This window comes from Artemia sp. Qi Xiang Cuo, chromosome 10, assembly GCF_049724085.1.
Source record: "Artemia sp. Qi Xiang Cuo chromosome 10, ASM4972408v1, whole genome shotgun sequence".
NCBI lineage: Eukaryota > Metazoa > Arthropoda > Branchiopoda > Anostraca > Artemiidae > Artemia > Artemia sp. Qi Xiang Cuo.
The window spans coordinates 50,654,374-50,670,088 of NC_142803.1; the positions used below are offsets into that span (position 1 = coordinate 50,654,374).

The 15,715-nt window shown below is 33.4% G+C and overlaps 1 protein-coding gene across 1 annotated transcript in view; it reads left to right on the forward strand.

Annotated features, from left to right (window-relative positions):
- Cpsf5 (cleavage and polyadenylation specificity factor subunit 5) overlaps positions 1 to 2,801 on the forward strand; it is a 198,019-nt gene extending 195,218 nt beyond the window's left edge. The window contains exon 6 of the mRNA XM_089095121.1: positions 2,690 to 2,801. Coding sequence (XP_088951247.1) covers positions 2,690 to 2,711 — 22 coding nt within the window. The 3' untranslated portion in view covers positions 2,712 to 2,801. The remainder of the gene's footprint in view (positions 1 to 2,689) is intronic.
- Positions 2,802 to 15,715: the final 12,914 nt, after the last annotated feature.

Here is a 15,715-nt window from a genome sequence, read left to right on the forward strand (position 1 = left end):
AACACTGATCGTGATAAAAAAAAAAATCACACTGTAATAAAAAGGAAGCTTTTGTAAAAATTAATACATTAAAAGAATCAACATTTTATTCTAACCCCAAATTACCGATCGAAATATAAGCACTTTTTTTTTCAAAAAAATACTTAAAAAAGTCCACTGATCTTGATAAAAAATCCCTCAGTAAATGAAGACCGGCCTGGAAGTATTTTAAAAAAAACCCCAAAAAAAAAAAAACAAGTATATTTAAAAAAAAAAAAAAAAAAAATCCACTGATCTTGAAAAAAAAGGAAGCTTTTTTAACAAATAAAAAATTAAAAAAAAAAAAATTTATTAAAATTCCAAAATAACCAAAATAAAATAAAACAAATTTTTTCAAAAAAAAAAAATTCCCAAAAAAGACCACTGATCTTGATAAAAAATCACACCGTAAATTTCAACCTATAAGAGAATTAGAGGTTTTTTCAACTCCTAAAAACAACAATCTTATAAGTACATAAGTACCCTTAGTTATAGTGTATTGAAATACTTTATTCATCAAATTAATTTCAATTTATTTTTATTACTGCGTTTATTTTTTACTCACATTACAATGTTTATATTTATCCATTTTTTCTCTGTAATTACAAAAATGATATCTCTATTATAATATACACTAAACTGATGGCGACTAAAATATGTAACCTTATTACATAAAAAAAATAATAGGATATTAAAAAATAAGAGACACCAGTTTTTTGAACTAAAAAAAAAAAGACAGTGAAATTTTAAATTTCGTCATGACCTGTAGGCCGCAAATAAAGCAGGATGGAACATAAAGTCGTAGAAATGGAATGCCATCTGAGGGAGCTCTGAATCTCTTTGAAAAGGTGTAGAGCTTCTATAGAAGTATTACCTAGATGCGAGGGGCTACTCACACTCTTTGAAAAGGTGTAGAGCTTCCATAGAATTCCATATGATATTTCAAATTGCTATAGCTTCCATAGAATAACATTGTATTTGCTATAGCTTCCATAGAAGTAGTACCTTGCTTACTACTTACATATCAAAGAAATATCTGAGTCACTAGAAGTTAACTTGTTCAGGCTACACAACTTTTTGAAAATATAGCCTGATATCTAGACTCAGTATAGACCAGCTAACAAAACAAGAATTGAGGAATAAAATTTAGGGCAGCATTAAAGAATAAACCGGGTCTGCTTCCCCTTATCTAGTACGAAAAAAAAAACACTAGGCCAATCACAGTTCCCTCGCCATCTCCCCCCTCCCCCTTCCCTCCTCGAAGAAAAAATGTTAAACGAAAAAGTAAATGACAAAACACTCGAAAGAAAATTGTCAAAATATATCATATTCAACAAAACAGAGAGATTTTTTAAGACTTCTGAAGTTAGTTGTATTTTTCTCAGCTATTGACTCATTTGATCCAACATGACGAATGGAGAAAAAAGATCTCCGAGCTGCAGCAGCGAGAAAGAGACTTTATTTTCCAATAATTGTATGGCTAAAAGTATGCTTTTAATTTTAGTTGTTCACGTCTCTGACGTATTTTTGAGAGCCAATCTAATTATTTCTTAAGCCTATATCAGAAAGCCAAATGATCTTATCATCTTAGTACTCTGATTGGTTCTCCTGTTTTCTATGTGAAATTTTAATCCAGTAAACACAACGTAAAGTTTAATTCAAAGAGTTATTAAAAGGAAAGAACATTTCTTTGAGTCACAAGATTTTTCACTAGCCACCCCTCTGTTTCTCTGTAGTCGCAACACGAGGGTGTCCGACCTGGAATGCTGTTCTAGTTGAGTTTTTTTTTTTCCAGCCACAAAAATTTCACTGAAGCACTGTTGCAGTGATCCAGGTTGATATTATGGAACATATGATATAGGATATGATATATATATATATATATATATGGTATAGGATATGATAGAACATCCTATAGAGCTGTTTAAGGACTCATAAAACATATCTGAGTAGAACTTAGTTGCCCCATGTAAAGGAAGTTAGGTCGTTTGACCAATTTCTATTTCTCTCTCATTCCTATTTTTATCTCATTGTGTTTTCTATTTATTATTTCTATCTCTTTCTATCTCTACTATTCTATCTCTTTCTTATCTTTCTATTTATTATTTCTATCTCTTTCTATTTCTATTCCTATTTCTATCTCATTGTGTGCACATTACGTGTCAGTACAAAGCACTGAAGGCAGAACTTTCCATACATTATTTGAAAACTAATATTAAAACATACATTTTTCAAAAATGTGCTGTGAATAAAGGTATATAATATGGCGTCGAATCATAACTTTTTATTTAAAAATATATTTTGACGGTTTTCAGCCATTCCTTGGAAAGATGGTTTTGATCTCCCTAGAATATCACCCCTGTATTTTCTTTCTTTTTGCTTTTAAAGCGTGACAATCTTGGTATCCTTATCCAAGGCCGTATCCAGGGGGGGGTACCCGGTTTGAACCCTCCCCCCCCCGAAATGTTTGTTTGATTCGTAAAAACGTAACAAAAATGGATATAAACAAACTTTTTATGCGTTTTTGAGGTTTTTTGTGTAAACCCTCCCCTTAAAAAAAATTAGTAAAACCCTCCCCGAACAAAAATCCTGTATGCGCTTCTGTCCTAATCAGATCCTTCTGTGAAGAATTATATGTAACGTGGATATACTAATTTTTATCTTTTTTTAGGTTTAACTTCATATATGCTTAATGAAGAACAAGAATTTGGTATCTACCTATTTTCATTTAAATATTTTTTAATTTGTATTGAAATAATGGTAATAAACATAAGCCATACTGATTTTTTGAAAGTCTAAGCAAGGAGGTTCTGTACGAACATGCATCGAAACTTGTTTCCGGGGGGGGGGGCTGAATTAAAAAATCAAGGAAACTATATGAAAAATGGTATAGAAAAATTCAGGGAAATATATATATATATATATATATATATATATATATATATATATATATATATATATATATATATATATATATATATATAAAATTTATTTGTGCCCCTTTTGATACATTATAAAAGTGCACTAGGGGAGTACAAACAAGGAAAAAGAAAGAAAAAACGCAAATAATTAACGATTATACAGTATAGTGACCAACATGTCGAACGAAGAAAGATAAACAAGTAGAAACTTAAATCAACGCCAAGATACAGGACCTATCTGTCTACCCAACCGTATATAATAGATGGTTAAGCAGAAAGTTGGATATTCTCTTACATCGGTCTTCAAAACGGACCGATAATTCATCCATCTTAACACATATATCGAATGGTATTTTTTACTAATGTTCGTGTTCCGAAACCACAGAGGGATACCAATAAAATACTTATATATATATATATATATATATATATATATATATATATATATATATATATATATATATATATATATATATATATATATATATATATATATATATATATATATATATATGTATATATATGTATACATATATATACATATATATATATATATATATATATATATATATATATATATATATATATATATATATATATATATATATATATATATATATATATATATATATATATATATATATATATATATATATATATATATATATATATATATATATATATATATTGTGTGCGCTGTATTATATTATTTATATACTTGGTTATCTATTTTATTAACAACCTATAAAATTGTCTATAGTTATATATAATACCTTAAAACTTCAAAAGAAGGCTGTCAAATTTGTTCAATATAAAGAATCCTGAAGTGATAATCTCTGTAGTACATGCCTCCGTAGGCATGTACTACAAGCCCCCCCCCCCCGCCCATCATTCCCCCAAACACATCCAATCAAAATTTTGAGATAACCATTTTTTTCAGTGTAGTTGATTTCCAGATAGAAAATATATTTTTAAGGAGGATACTCCCCCACAACCCTCAGGGCAAGGGTTTTAAGTTATGCCCTGGGGGCATACAAGGGTCTTATAGAAGGCGTTGTCGTAGAAACTTCAAAACAGGCTCATTCGATTGGAAATTAAAGGGTTAGTGCCCTTTTTAATAGTCAAAGTGATTGGAGAGCAACTAGCCCCCCCCTCCGACGCCCATCATTTCCCCAAACACATTCAATCAAACTTTTGAGATAGCCATTTTGTTCAGTGTAGTTGATTTCAAGATAGAAAATATTTTTTTGAGGAGGTCACTCCCTCCCAACCCTCAGGGCAAGAGTTTTAAGTTATGCCCTGGGGGCATATAAGGTTTTTATAGAAGGCGGTGTCGTAGAAACTTCAAAAAAGGCTCATTCGATTAGAAACTCTGAGTGCTAGTGCCCTTTGTAATATTCGAAAGTGATTTGAGGGCAACTAACCCCCGTCTCACGCCCACCTTTTCCCCAAACACATCCAATCAAACTTTTAAGACAGCCATTTTATTAAACGTAGTTTTAAGCTCTGGAAATTAGGTCTTTGACGATTACAACTCCCCCAAAGCCCTCATGGCAAGGGTTGTAATTTAAGGATTCTCCGAATCCTTCATATTATTTCTTATGGAAGGGATGCTCGTATAAACTTTAGAGAGGGCTCATTTGATTTAAAATTGAAAGTTCTTGTTCACTTTTTAAGAGTCAAAAGAAATTGAAGGGCAACTAGCCCCTCTCCCTCCTCCACGCCCTAAATGCATCAGATAAAAATTTTGAGATAGACATTTTGTTAAAATAGTTCAAAGTTCTGATAACAAAAAACTCCGGTGTCGACACAGCCCACCAGGGCCCAGGGGCAGGGCCTTCATTTTCAATGCTGTAAGAACTGGAAAATAATAAATTTGTAATATACGAGTAATTCGTTTTCCGTGGAGCATCAATGACGCAGAAGGCTTTAGATTTTTACAGTTAAGGAAGGGGGCAGTATCCAAATTTTGCTTGTAGTGAAACTATATTTGTCTTGACCAATGTTTAAAAGAACTAATAAATTAGTTTTAAAAGAACTCGTTTTAAGATTTATTTATTCATTTACATTAATATCTATTGTATGTTTGTTTGCATTGATTGTTTATTCAATTTCTGTTCGTTTTAAGTTTCATTTATACTTCAATAGCAAAATATTTTTTTTTGTTTTAAGCTTGATTTTCGTATTCAATCTAAGTATTACTCTCTCTAGGATTTATTTGTCAATTAATATTTTCACCTTCTTCATGTTTTCTGCAATGTCTGTTTATTTAATTTCGTGTCGCTGCGTATATCAGTTCCTCTATAGAAGTTTTTTATTCTAGTGGCGAGTTTGAATTTAAACTGTCACTTGATTATCCTAATCATGATACGATTAATGTATATAAATTTATCTTAAAAACTTAATTTTCTTTAAGTTTGTTTTAATTAATTCTTGAAAAGTTAATAGTCCATTGGAAATGAGTATATAAAGAGGTAAGGTAATTTGCTATTTAAATAGCTGTGCAATCTTTTCGTTATAACACTGAAAATAAAGAAGAAAAAGCTAAAAATGTCTCTTTATGTAACATTGTAAAGGAGCCAAAAATAAAGGCCAAATGATTAAGCTTAAAATTATATCAGGGGCAATAGATTTTTATTCAAATTTGTGTAGCAAATAAGATTGAGAATAGCAAATGTGTAGCAAGAATTGAAAAATATAAAAAAAACTTAGCAAATAAACAGGAAGTGCAGAATATAAAGGTATCTTAGCAGCAGAACATTAGAAAAAGAAATGATCATAAAACTGTAATACAGTTTTGTAAAGACTTGTATGACTGTACCAAGGAGGTATTCACTTTCTTCTACATTAGAAAGAACGTTGGAGGTAGAATCAGAGGCATGAATATGGCAGGAGTGAAGACAAACAATGTTCAGATATTTCACAAACGGAGATGGGAAATAGTGTTCACTTTGTTTATAACTTTGTATGCTTGGAGATGGGAAATAGTGCTCGCTTTGTTTATAACTTTGTATGCTTGGAGATTGGAAATAGTGCTCACTTTGTTTATAACTTTGTATGCTTGGAGATGGGAAATAGTGCTCGCTTTGTTTATAACTTTGTATGCTTGGAGATGGGAAATAGTGCTCACTTTGTTTATATTTTTGTATGCTTGGAGATGGGAAATAGTGCTCACTTTGTTTATAACTTTGTATGCTTGGAGATGGGAAATAGTGCTCACTTTGTTTATAACTTTGTATGCTTGGAGATGGGAAATAGTGCTCACTTTGTTTATAACTTTGTATGCTTGGCGATGGGAAATAGTGCTCACTTTGTTTATAACTTTGTATGCTTGGAGATGGGAAATAGTGCTCACTTTGTTTATAACTTTGTATGCTCGGAGATGGGAAATAGTGCTTACTTTGTTTATAACTTCGTATGCTTCTGATCTTAAAATTGATTTTATTAAAACCAAATAATAACAAGTATACACATCTCACATGCCCTAAACATATGGAAGAACAAGAAATGAGAGAAAATATTGAAAAATGGGAAAAATAAAAGTGAGACAAGAAAATCATAAATAGCTAACTAAAATAAGGTAATAAAATTACGAAGGATGCTAACTAAAATAATTACGAAGGACACTGCTAATAAAATAAGAGAATAAAATTGCGAAGGATGCTACTAAAGCCAAAAGTAATGCTTATAGAAAAAAGTGCATGAATTAAGTGAAAGGCTTAAGAAGATCGAAAAATGGGGAAAAATAAAAAGAAGATACTAAAACAGGAAATTCTAACTAAAATAAGAGAATTCAACTACGAAGGATACTATTAAAGCCAAAAGTGACACTTTTAAAAAATGAACTTCATTAATAATTGTGTTGTTGAGTACAAATGACAATATTGAAAATCTAATTTTGTGGCTGAAGCTTCCCTATTTACAAGAGAAAAAAGAGTCCATGGAGCTAAAGTCCATGGAACGAATATTTACTGTATGTCTTTCATTTTGAGAATGGATATTTGAGTGTGCAGAAAGAAATGCGAAACTGTCCAGTGAAATAACATAAGAATTTAGGACTTTTCCTTCTATTCTAATCACCAATTTACTAGTAGGACTAGTAGAATTAATAGAGTTTTTAGGACAAGTGGTTCTAATTGAATCGGTACCGCAACTATGAAGTGCCAACCACCCCAGGCGGTTGACACGGAGAAAAGAGACGATTAGAACAAAAAGAACGAAGGGTCACTCCTAAACTGTATTACGACCATGGAAGATTGAACTCCAAGTAGTGAAGACATCGAAACAACCGTTAGAGATGCTGTGGTAGAGCGTTGTCAGGAGTGAGAAGTGGGTATTGCTGGTACAGGATATTGCCGGTAGAATTTGCTATTTTGGAATCTTCGAGCTCTGCTGACCTAGCTTTGCTGCAAATAATCTTCACTGAGAAATTAAAACCACCTGCTAGTTTTCATACAACTCTAGAGTTTGAAGTTGAAGAAAGCGAAGGACCCTCGAATTTAGAGGACCTGGAGGATGTTGGACTCCAGGTTCACAAAAATCACAGCAGTGAGAACTACAACCTAGTAAAAAGATGTAGAGATGCTGTGATAGAGCGTTGTCAGGAGTGAGAAGCGGGTATTGCTGGTACCTGCTGGTAGAGGATATTGCCGGTAGAATTTGCTACTGTGGAATCTTCGAGCTCTGCTGACCTAGCTTTGCTGCAAATAATCTTCACTGAGAAATGAAAACCACCTGCTAATCTTCATACAACTCCAAAGTTTGAAGTTGCAGGAAGCGAAGTTGAAGTGAAGTTGAAGAAATTGAAGTTGAAGACCGTCGAATTTAGAGGACCTGGAGGACGTTGGACTATCGCGCATAAAAATCTCAGCAGTGAGAAGTACAACCTTGTAAAGAGTGAACCATGGCCCATAGTATCCGAAAGTTTAAAAGGGCGTTTTGAAAAAAACGTTGTCTAGTAAGAAAGTACTGCAAATTGAAGCTAGTTCAAGAATGTTAACTTTTATTTTAATTAATCTTAATAGTAAAAGCTTCCTGTGAAAGTAAATATATGAGAATTTTGAAAAAGAGCCTGAACCTCTGGGAAATAGGGTCAGGTTGAAAGGAAAGCTACAACATTGCAATCAACATGATCTAAATCATGTATGAGAGAATTATAGTCTCCCACTTTGAACAACAAGCAAAATCACGTTTTTTGCATGGGAAGCATTAGATGTCTCCTTTATTTTGCTTTTTTCCCAGGGGTTATCGTACTGAGCCAGTTGTCGTAAAAAGATGGGAGGGGCGATTTGAAAGGAAATCACCATATCCACTGCCCTTTCGAAGTGGCTCTAAATGGGACCCTTTGCAAAGAACAATGTACTTTCCTTGTATTTTCCCCGGCAACTTCTTATGGAATTAAATGTAAAACAAAAACAAGTTTTTTTAACTGAAAGTAAAGAGCAACATTAAAACTTAAACGAACAGAAATTATTGTATATAAAAGGTGCTGTCCCCTCCTCAATGCCTTGCTCTTTACGATAAAGTTTTTTGTTGTTTTAAAAAATAGAGTTGTTAGAAAGAATCAAACTTTAGCGTAAAGAGCGAGGTATTAACTAGGGGGCGAACCGAATCATTTACGTAATACTTTCTGTTCGTTTAAAGTTTTAGTGTTGCTCCTTACTTTCAGTTGAAAAACTTTTTTTTTATTTAATTTCTGATCCTTTTTTTAAATAATGCTGGGAAATCCGGTTTCCCCTTCATAGCAATGTCTCTTCCTCCATGAAAACTTCCGCTATAGAAATATCCTCCCACGTAAGCCCAGACCAACCCCCCGCCCCCAATACCAGAAAAATCCCCCCTGAAAACGTCTGTATACTGCCCAATAAACAATACTATATGTTAACATTAAGCAAAGTTCATAACTTGCAGCACTTCCCCCGGGGACTGTGGGGGATTAAGTCATCCTCAAAGACATAGTTATTATATTTTTCGACCATGCTGAACAACATGGCTATCTCAAAATTTTGATCGGGTGACTTTGGGAAAAAATGAGCGTGGGAGGGGGTCTAGTTGCCCTCCATTTTTTCGGTCACTTAAAAAGGTAAATAGAATTTTTAATTTCCGTTTGAATGAACCGTCCCGCGATATTCTAGGACCACTGGGTCGATACAATCACCCCTGGGGAAAAAAGAACAAAAATAAAACACAAATAAACAGGCATCCGTGATCTTTCTTCTGGCAAAAAATACAAAATTCCACATTTTTGCAGATAGGAGCTTGAAACCTCTACTGTAAGGTTCTCTGATGCACTGAATCTGACGGTGTGATTTTCAGTAAGGTTCTTTGACTTTTAGGGGGTGTTTTCCCCTTTTTTCGAAAATAAGGCAAATTTTCTCAGGCGCAAATATTGACGAAGACCACACTGCCTTTCCATATCAAACAGACACAACTTAAAAACAATAGGGAAATTTTTTCCAAGACAGTGCAATTTAAATCGGTGAATATTTCGGCCCTATGTCCAAGGGCCGTCTTCAGCACAACATTAAAGAAAAAATATATATAAAAACAAACTTACATTAAAATACGAAGTTTAAAACTAAAAATGCTTTTAAAAAACGCTTTTAAAACAAACCTTTAAAACAGCCCCAGTATCCTTACTTCAACGAAGTTCAACCAGGACTGATAAATAAAATGATGAGAGAGGATGAATTCATTCAAACGAAATAAAATGAAATTATTAACTGCAATTCATCCTCTCTCATCATTTTATTTATCAGTCCTGGTTGAACTTCGTTGAAGTAAGGATACTGGGGCTGTTTTAAAGTGTTTTTTTTTTAAAGCGTTTTTAAAGGCATTTTTAGTTTTAAACTTCGTATTTTAATGTAAGTTTGTTTTTATATATATTTTTTCTTTAATATTGTGCTGAAGACGGCCCTTGGACATAGGGCCGAAATATTCACCGATTTAAATTGCACTGTCTTGGAAAAAATTTCCCTATTGTTTTTAAGTTGTGTTTGTTTGATTTCTCAGGCGCGTAACTTTTGACTGGTAAGACTAAACTTGATGAAATTTTTACTAATATATTTGAAATCAGCATAAAAATCTGATTCTTTTGATGTTTCTATTGGTATCAAATTTCCATTTTTTAGAGTTTAGGTTACTATTGTGCCGGGTCACTCCTTGCTTACACTTCTTTACCACGAACTGTTTGATATGTGGTTGTTTGATCTCATTTTTAAGAAACCTCTCTAATCGCAGTTCCACACTTAGTAAGCCATAAACCTGGAGTTCATAGTATAAATTTATTTTAATACCAGCATCACAGATATAATCCAACGATTTTGTCCTTTCATTAATTGTGGCAATAATTGTTCCACACTGTTGTAAGCAAGGCCGTACCCAGGATTTTTTTTTCGAAGGGGTTATACTTAAAAAAATATTTTTGGGGGGTGGGGGTACACAAAAAAAAAACGCATACAAACTTTGTTTATATCTATTTTTGTTACGTCTTTATGAGTCAGACAATTTTTTTTTTTTGGGGGGGGGAGGGGGTTCAAAACCCCTAACCCCTCTCTGGGTACGGCCTTGGTTGTAAGTGTCTTTTTATCAAAAAGTCTAAACAGTTCATTAGTGCTATATATTTTTTCTCACGTTTATCCATGGGATTTTATACCTTAACTGGGTTCCTGGAACACTTTGCAGTTAAATCATTGAAAAAAAAGAACTAATTCTGCAATCAGCTTAAGAACCTATCCTTCCAAAAGTTGTTTAAAATGTCTGATATGCCCTTTCGTTTTGGACACGGTTATATTCAACACTACAGTTTCCTACGATCTGAAATATCATAATGATAAGTTATAGTTCACGTCTTTTCTACTGCCTGTTAAGTCTCCTCATTATATATGTGCAAAAGGTGATCAAACAGCTGAAAAGCCAACTCGAAAGCCTTTAGTAAATTAACTATTTTGGGGGGCTGAAAAGCGCTATTCATTGATGCTTTCCTAATATTCATCGGATTCACGCCTACTGGCCTATTGATTAACTGTTGATTTATCAAAAGCAACAGTCCATTCATTAATTGGAATGATATTCTCTGTTCATTATTAATGAATAGCAGTGGATCATCAATATTGGCTGTAGCAACAAGAACATGCAAACATTGAATCATCCGTAATTTGATAATTAATATTGATGGTTGCCATAATTATTCTTTTATCTGGTAAGCACGGGTAAGTATCATTTTAAGAATAATATAGAAAAATGATAGTTGTCCAATATTTTGCTAGGATCAGAGTCTACGGAATGTTTTTTTTTTTTTTAAGGAAATACTATTTAAAAATATCTTTTTAGGGAATTTTCAAGTCTTGCTGGCAGAAACAAAAACGAACAAAAAGGATGAGGGCCTGAAATAACTTTTCTTAACAAAAAATGAAAAAATTGTTTTGAAGTAAACTTAAATTTGTCTCATAAGAGACCGTAGACAATTTTTCGGGGGAGGGGCAGACTCTAGATTAGCAGGGATACGGGGAATAATGAGAATACATTTATGGATAAAAGATGATAAGAAAAAAACCTTCTCAAACAAAAAAAAACCCTTTTTTCAAACAGTTGGGGTAACGAACACTAAGCAAGGAGCGACAGGTTCAGGTTTTTCAGGTTCATAAATTTTTATTAAAAAAAAAACAACTCAATGTGACAACAAGTCGCACTAAAGCAAGAAGATGCTTGAAAAAGCGACTGGTTGGATATTATGCATGCCAAATCATCAAACCAAATAACATGAAAAAAGCGGAAAACAATAATAATAACTGAAAATAATGATAAATATATAATGGCACAAAAAAAAAAAAAAAAAAAAAAAAAAAAAAAAAAAAAGCCTTCTCTCGAACCATTAACACTACCAAATTCCTGAAAAGAAATAATTTTTAATACGGGTTTTAAGTTGAGGCACACTTTCAGCTTGACGAACAGAATCTGGGAACGAATTCCAAACTGACGGGCCCATGTGTCTGGTCACTTGACTCGCTCTGGTTGTGTTCCGTGGCTCAGATGCAAGACTATCCGCACTCCTAGTTGAATAATCGTGATAAAACGAATTAGGCTTTAAAATATTCATAAAAAAATCCGGTGCAAAACCATTCAGACACTGAAATACAAAAACTCCAATTTGATAATCCCTTATTTCACCAACCTTTAAAATAGTAAGCTAAACTCTGAAATATGTGGTGGCCGGTGTTTACCCCCCCCCATCCCTGCGATCACCCCGGAAAATACTCCCCCGCGGAAAATACCCCCCGTAAAAAATACCTGCCGCGAAAAATACCCCCCTCCCCTGGAAAATAAGGCTTTCCGAATTTGAGTTTTATTTGATTTTTTTTGTTTATTTAAGTAGGGGGAAGGAATTTTGGTACTTGTGTATTATGCTCCACTCACTCAAGTTGACGCTGTGTAAAACTCAAGAAGAAACCGGTTTCTTCGTTAGTTTCTTTCATCTTAGTATGAGACAAGACAAAGACAAGTGACAGAATAGATGGGAAATATAAATGGGAAAATGGGAAATATTCTATCAGAATAGATGACAGAATAGATGGGGGGTAAAGTATTTGGACAGTTTGAAGTCAGAAAACAGTTCCTTCTAGGTATGGCCACTAAAAAATTACAGAAGAATAGCGAGATATCGGGAAATTTTGTTAACAAAAAAAAAAAAAAAAAAAAAAAAAAAAAAAAAAAAAAAGTATAAAGTAAATGTAATGTTTCATTTAAGTGTTCTTTTCCAAGTGTTAAGTGTTTTTTTTTTCAATGAACGATTTTACAAGTATTAAGTACTATTATTAGGTTAATGAAGTGTTCCATTCAAGTGTTTTACGATGATTGTTGATCAAATTTATGTTATTTGTGCCTTTCATTTATGTTATTTTACTATTTACTGTTACTGTTATATTTTACTGTTCATGGCCGTATAGTTTGGCTTTAAAATACACTTCTCTATCTATCTATCTAATATGCAAGATAATTGAACCTAACATATTTTGCATGCAGACCCGCTATACTTTACCCCCTCCCCCCTCCAATATGCAAATATATAGCCCAAATTTATTTCTAAAGTAACGAAAAAACTAACGAAAAAACAGGCGTGTTTTCGAATTTTAGTACCAAAATTCGCCCCCCCCCCCCTACGGAAATAAACAAAAATAAAACTCAAATAAAATTCTCAAATTTGGAAAGCCTTAATTTTCACGGGCAATTTTTTCCGGGGGGGGGGGGGTAAACGCCTAGAACCGAAATGTATATTAATAATAAAACAAAAATTAGCATACATTCGTTTTGTGAAAAACACAAAATTAAAAATTTCATTTTACATCGATTTCGGACATCAGCTCATGAGTACTCGGACATGCTAAATCTCATGGTGCATTTTCATTGAGATTGCCCCGTTTTTAGCGTGTTTTTCTTCTTTTTCTTAATGTATGCAAACTTTCTTAAATGCTAATAACTTTTAAAGAATGTTAACTTCAAACTCAAGAATGATAAATATTTAGAATCACCATAAAAATCTAATTCTTTGATGTAAAGTTATCAAAGTTAAGTTTCATTTTTACGCCATTTAAAAGGGTCGCTCTTTACTTATCGTTCGTTATTATCAATGATTTTATTTTCTTCCGACCTCAATATGCAGAAAAAATTATTTGGAAAGCTGGGAAGAGGCCATAAAGTCACAAATTAGAACTTATATTGCCCATTTAAAATTTCAAAACCTATCGATCACCCCCCTGGATCCGACGCAGGGGCACTGCATCCCTATTTTTTCGACTTTAAACTTAAAATCGAAAAAATACAAGAAAAATCAGCTAACTTAGTAGTTAGACTAGGGCCTTATCCAGGCCTTAGGGCAGGGCTGGGATTTGACTTTAATGGCCAACTTATTTCCAAACAATAATTAGTTCATAATACCAAATTGGAAAAAAATCAGTTACCTTATCATTTAGCCTAAAGCCGTATCCAGCCAGCCCTTAGGGTAGGGATGAAGTGCAATTGCGATAGAAGAAATTATTATATTTCGAGAAAGCGTTGAATGTTGAATCGAATGTTATATTTATATTTTAGTTAACGAATTATTTAACTTGCCAATCATTCTAGAAGGATACATAACTACATCGATGCTTAATTATTAAGTTCCGAATCCTTACGACCCCTTAGAATATTTGATTCCAAAAGACTGGCCCCATTTTCTGCGACGGGTCTAGTTAATTATATTATTAATTAAAAAAACTTTTTCCACAAAATAAGTTTTTGAAAGAAAAGTAAAGGACTCCATTAAACAAAAAATGGAATAAAATAATCTACCAAGCTCGAAACTACCACAAATCAGCATCGATAAATAAATGAACCCCAAAACGAACAGAAATTACAATAAATAACCGAGTCAAACTCAAAATTAGCAGAAATTTACATAAGTTGGGCGCAAAACCCCTATGCCTTCCCAAGACCAGAACGAAATTTGCATTTTACTGAAAAAATATAAATGTTTTTACTTTTATAACTTTAATAAATCAAATAATGTTAACATTTTGATTACTAAATATCAGTATATGTATATTAAACTGACAATGCACATTCATTTGTATTTTTCAGTAAAATGCAAATTTTGTTCTGGCCTTGGGACGGTATAGGGGTTTTGAGCCCAACTTATGTTAATTTCTGCTCGTTTTGAACTGGACTCGGCTATCTATTGTCATTTCTTTCCGCTTTGGGTTTCATTGATTGATTGAAGCTGATTTGTGGTAGTTTCGAGCTTGGTAGATTATTTGATTTCGGTTTTGCTCAGTTTTTGTTTAATGGAGTTCTGTACTTTTTTTCAAAAACTTATTTTGTGGAAAAAGTTTTTTTAATTAATTTCTATTCGTTTTATATTGACATAGTCTTTTCAGGGAAAAAGAAAATAATACTTTAAATCTTACGTTTTTTAAGACTTTATAGTTTGGCCTGCTATTTGTATGCTGGCCCTTGAATTTCCAATCGAATAAGTCTGTTTTGAAGTTTCTACGAAAATGCCTTCTATAAGAACCTTATATGCCCCTAGGGCATAACTTAAAACCCCTGCCCTGATGGTTGTGGGGGAGTGTCCTCCTCAAAAACATATTTTCTATCTGGTAATCAAGTACGCTGAACAAAATGTCTCTCTCAAAAGTTTGTCTGGCTATGCTGGGCGAAATGATGGGCGGGGGGGGGGCTAGTTGCCCTCCAATCACTTTCGGCTATTAGAAAGGGCACTAGCCCTTTGAATTTCCAATCGAATGAGCCTGTTTTGAAGTTTCTACAACAACGCCTTCTATAAAAACCTTGTATGCCCCCAGGGCATAACTTAAAATCCTTGCCCTGAGGGTTGTGGGGGAGTGTTCTCCTCAAAAATATGTTTTCTATCTAGAAATGAACTACCCTAAACAAAATGCCTATCTCAAATTTTTATTTGATGTGTTTGGGGGAATGATGGGTGTGGGGGGGCTAGTTGCCCTCCCATCACTTTCGACTATTAAAAGGGGCACTAGCCCTTTGAATTTCCAGTCGAATGAGCTTTTATTGAAGTTTCTACAACAACGCCTTCTTTAAAAACCTTATATAACCCCAGAGCATAACTTAAAACCCTTGCCCTGAGGGATGTGGGGGAGTTTCCTCCTCAAAAACATATTTTCTATCTGGAAATCAACTACGCTGAACAAAATGGCTATCTCAAAATTTTTATTGGATGTGTTTGGGGGAATGAAGGGCGTGGGGGGCTAGTGGCCCTCCAATCACTT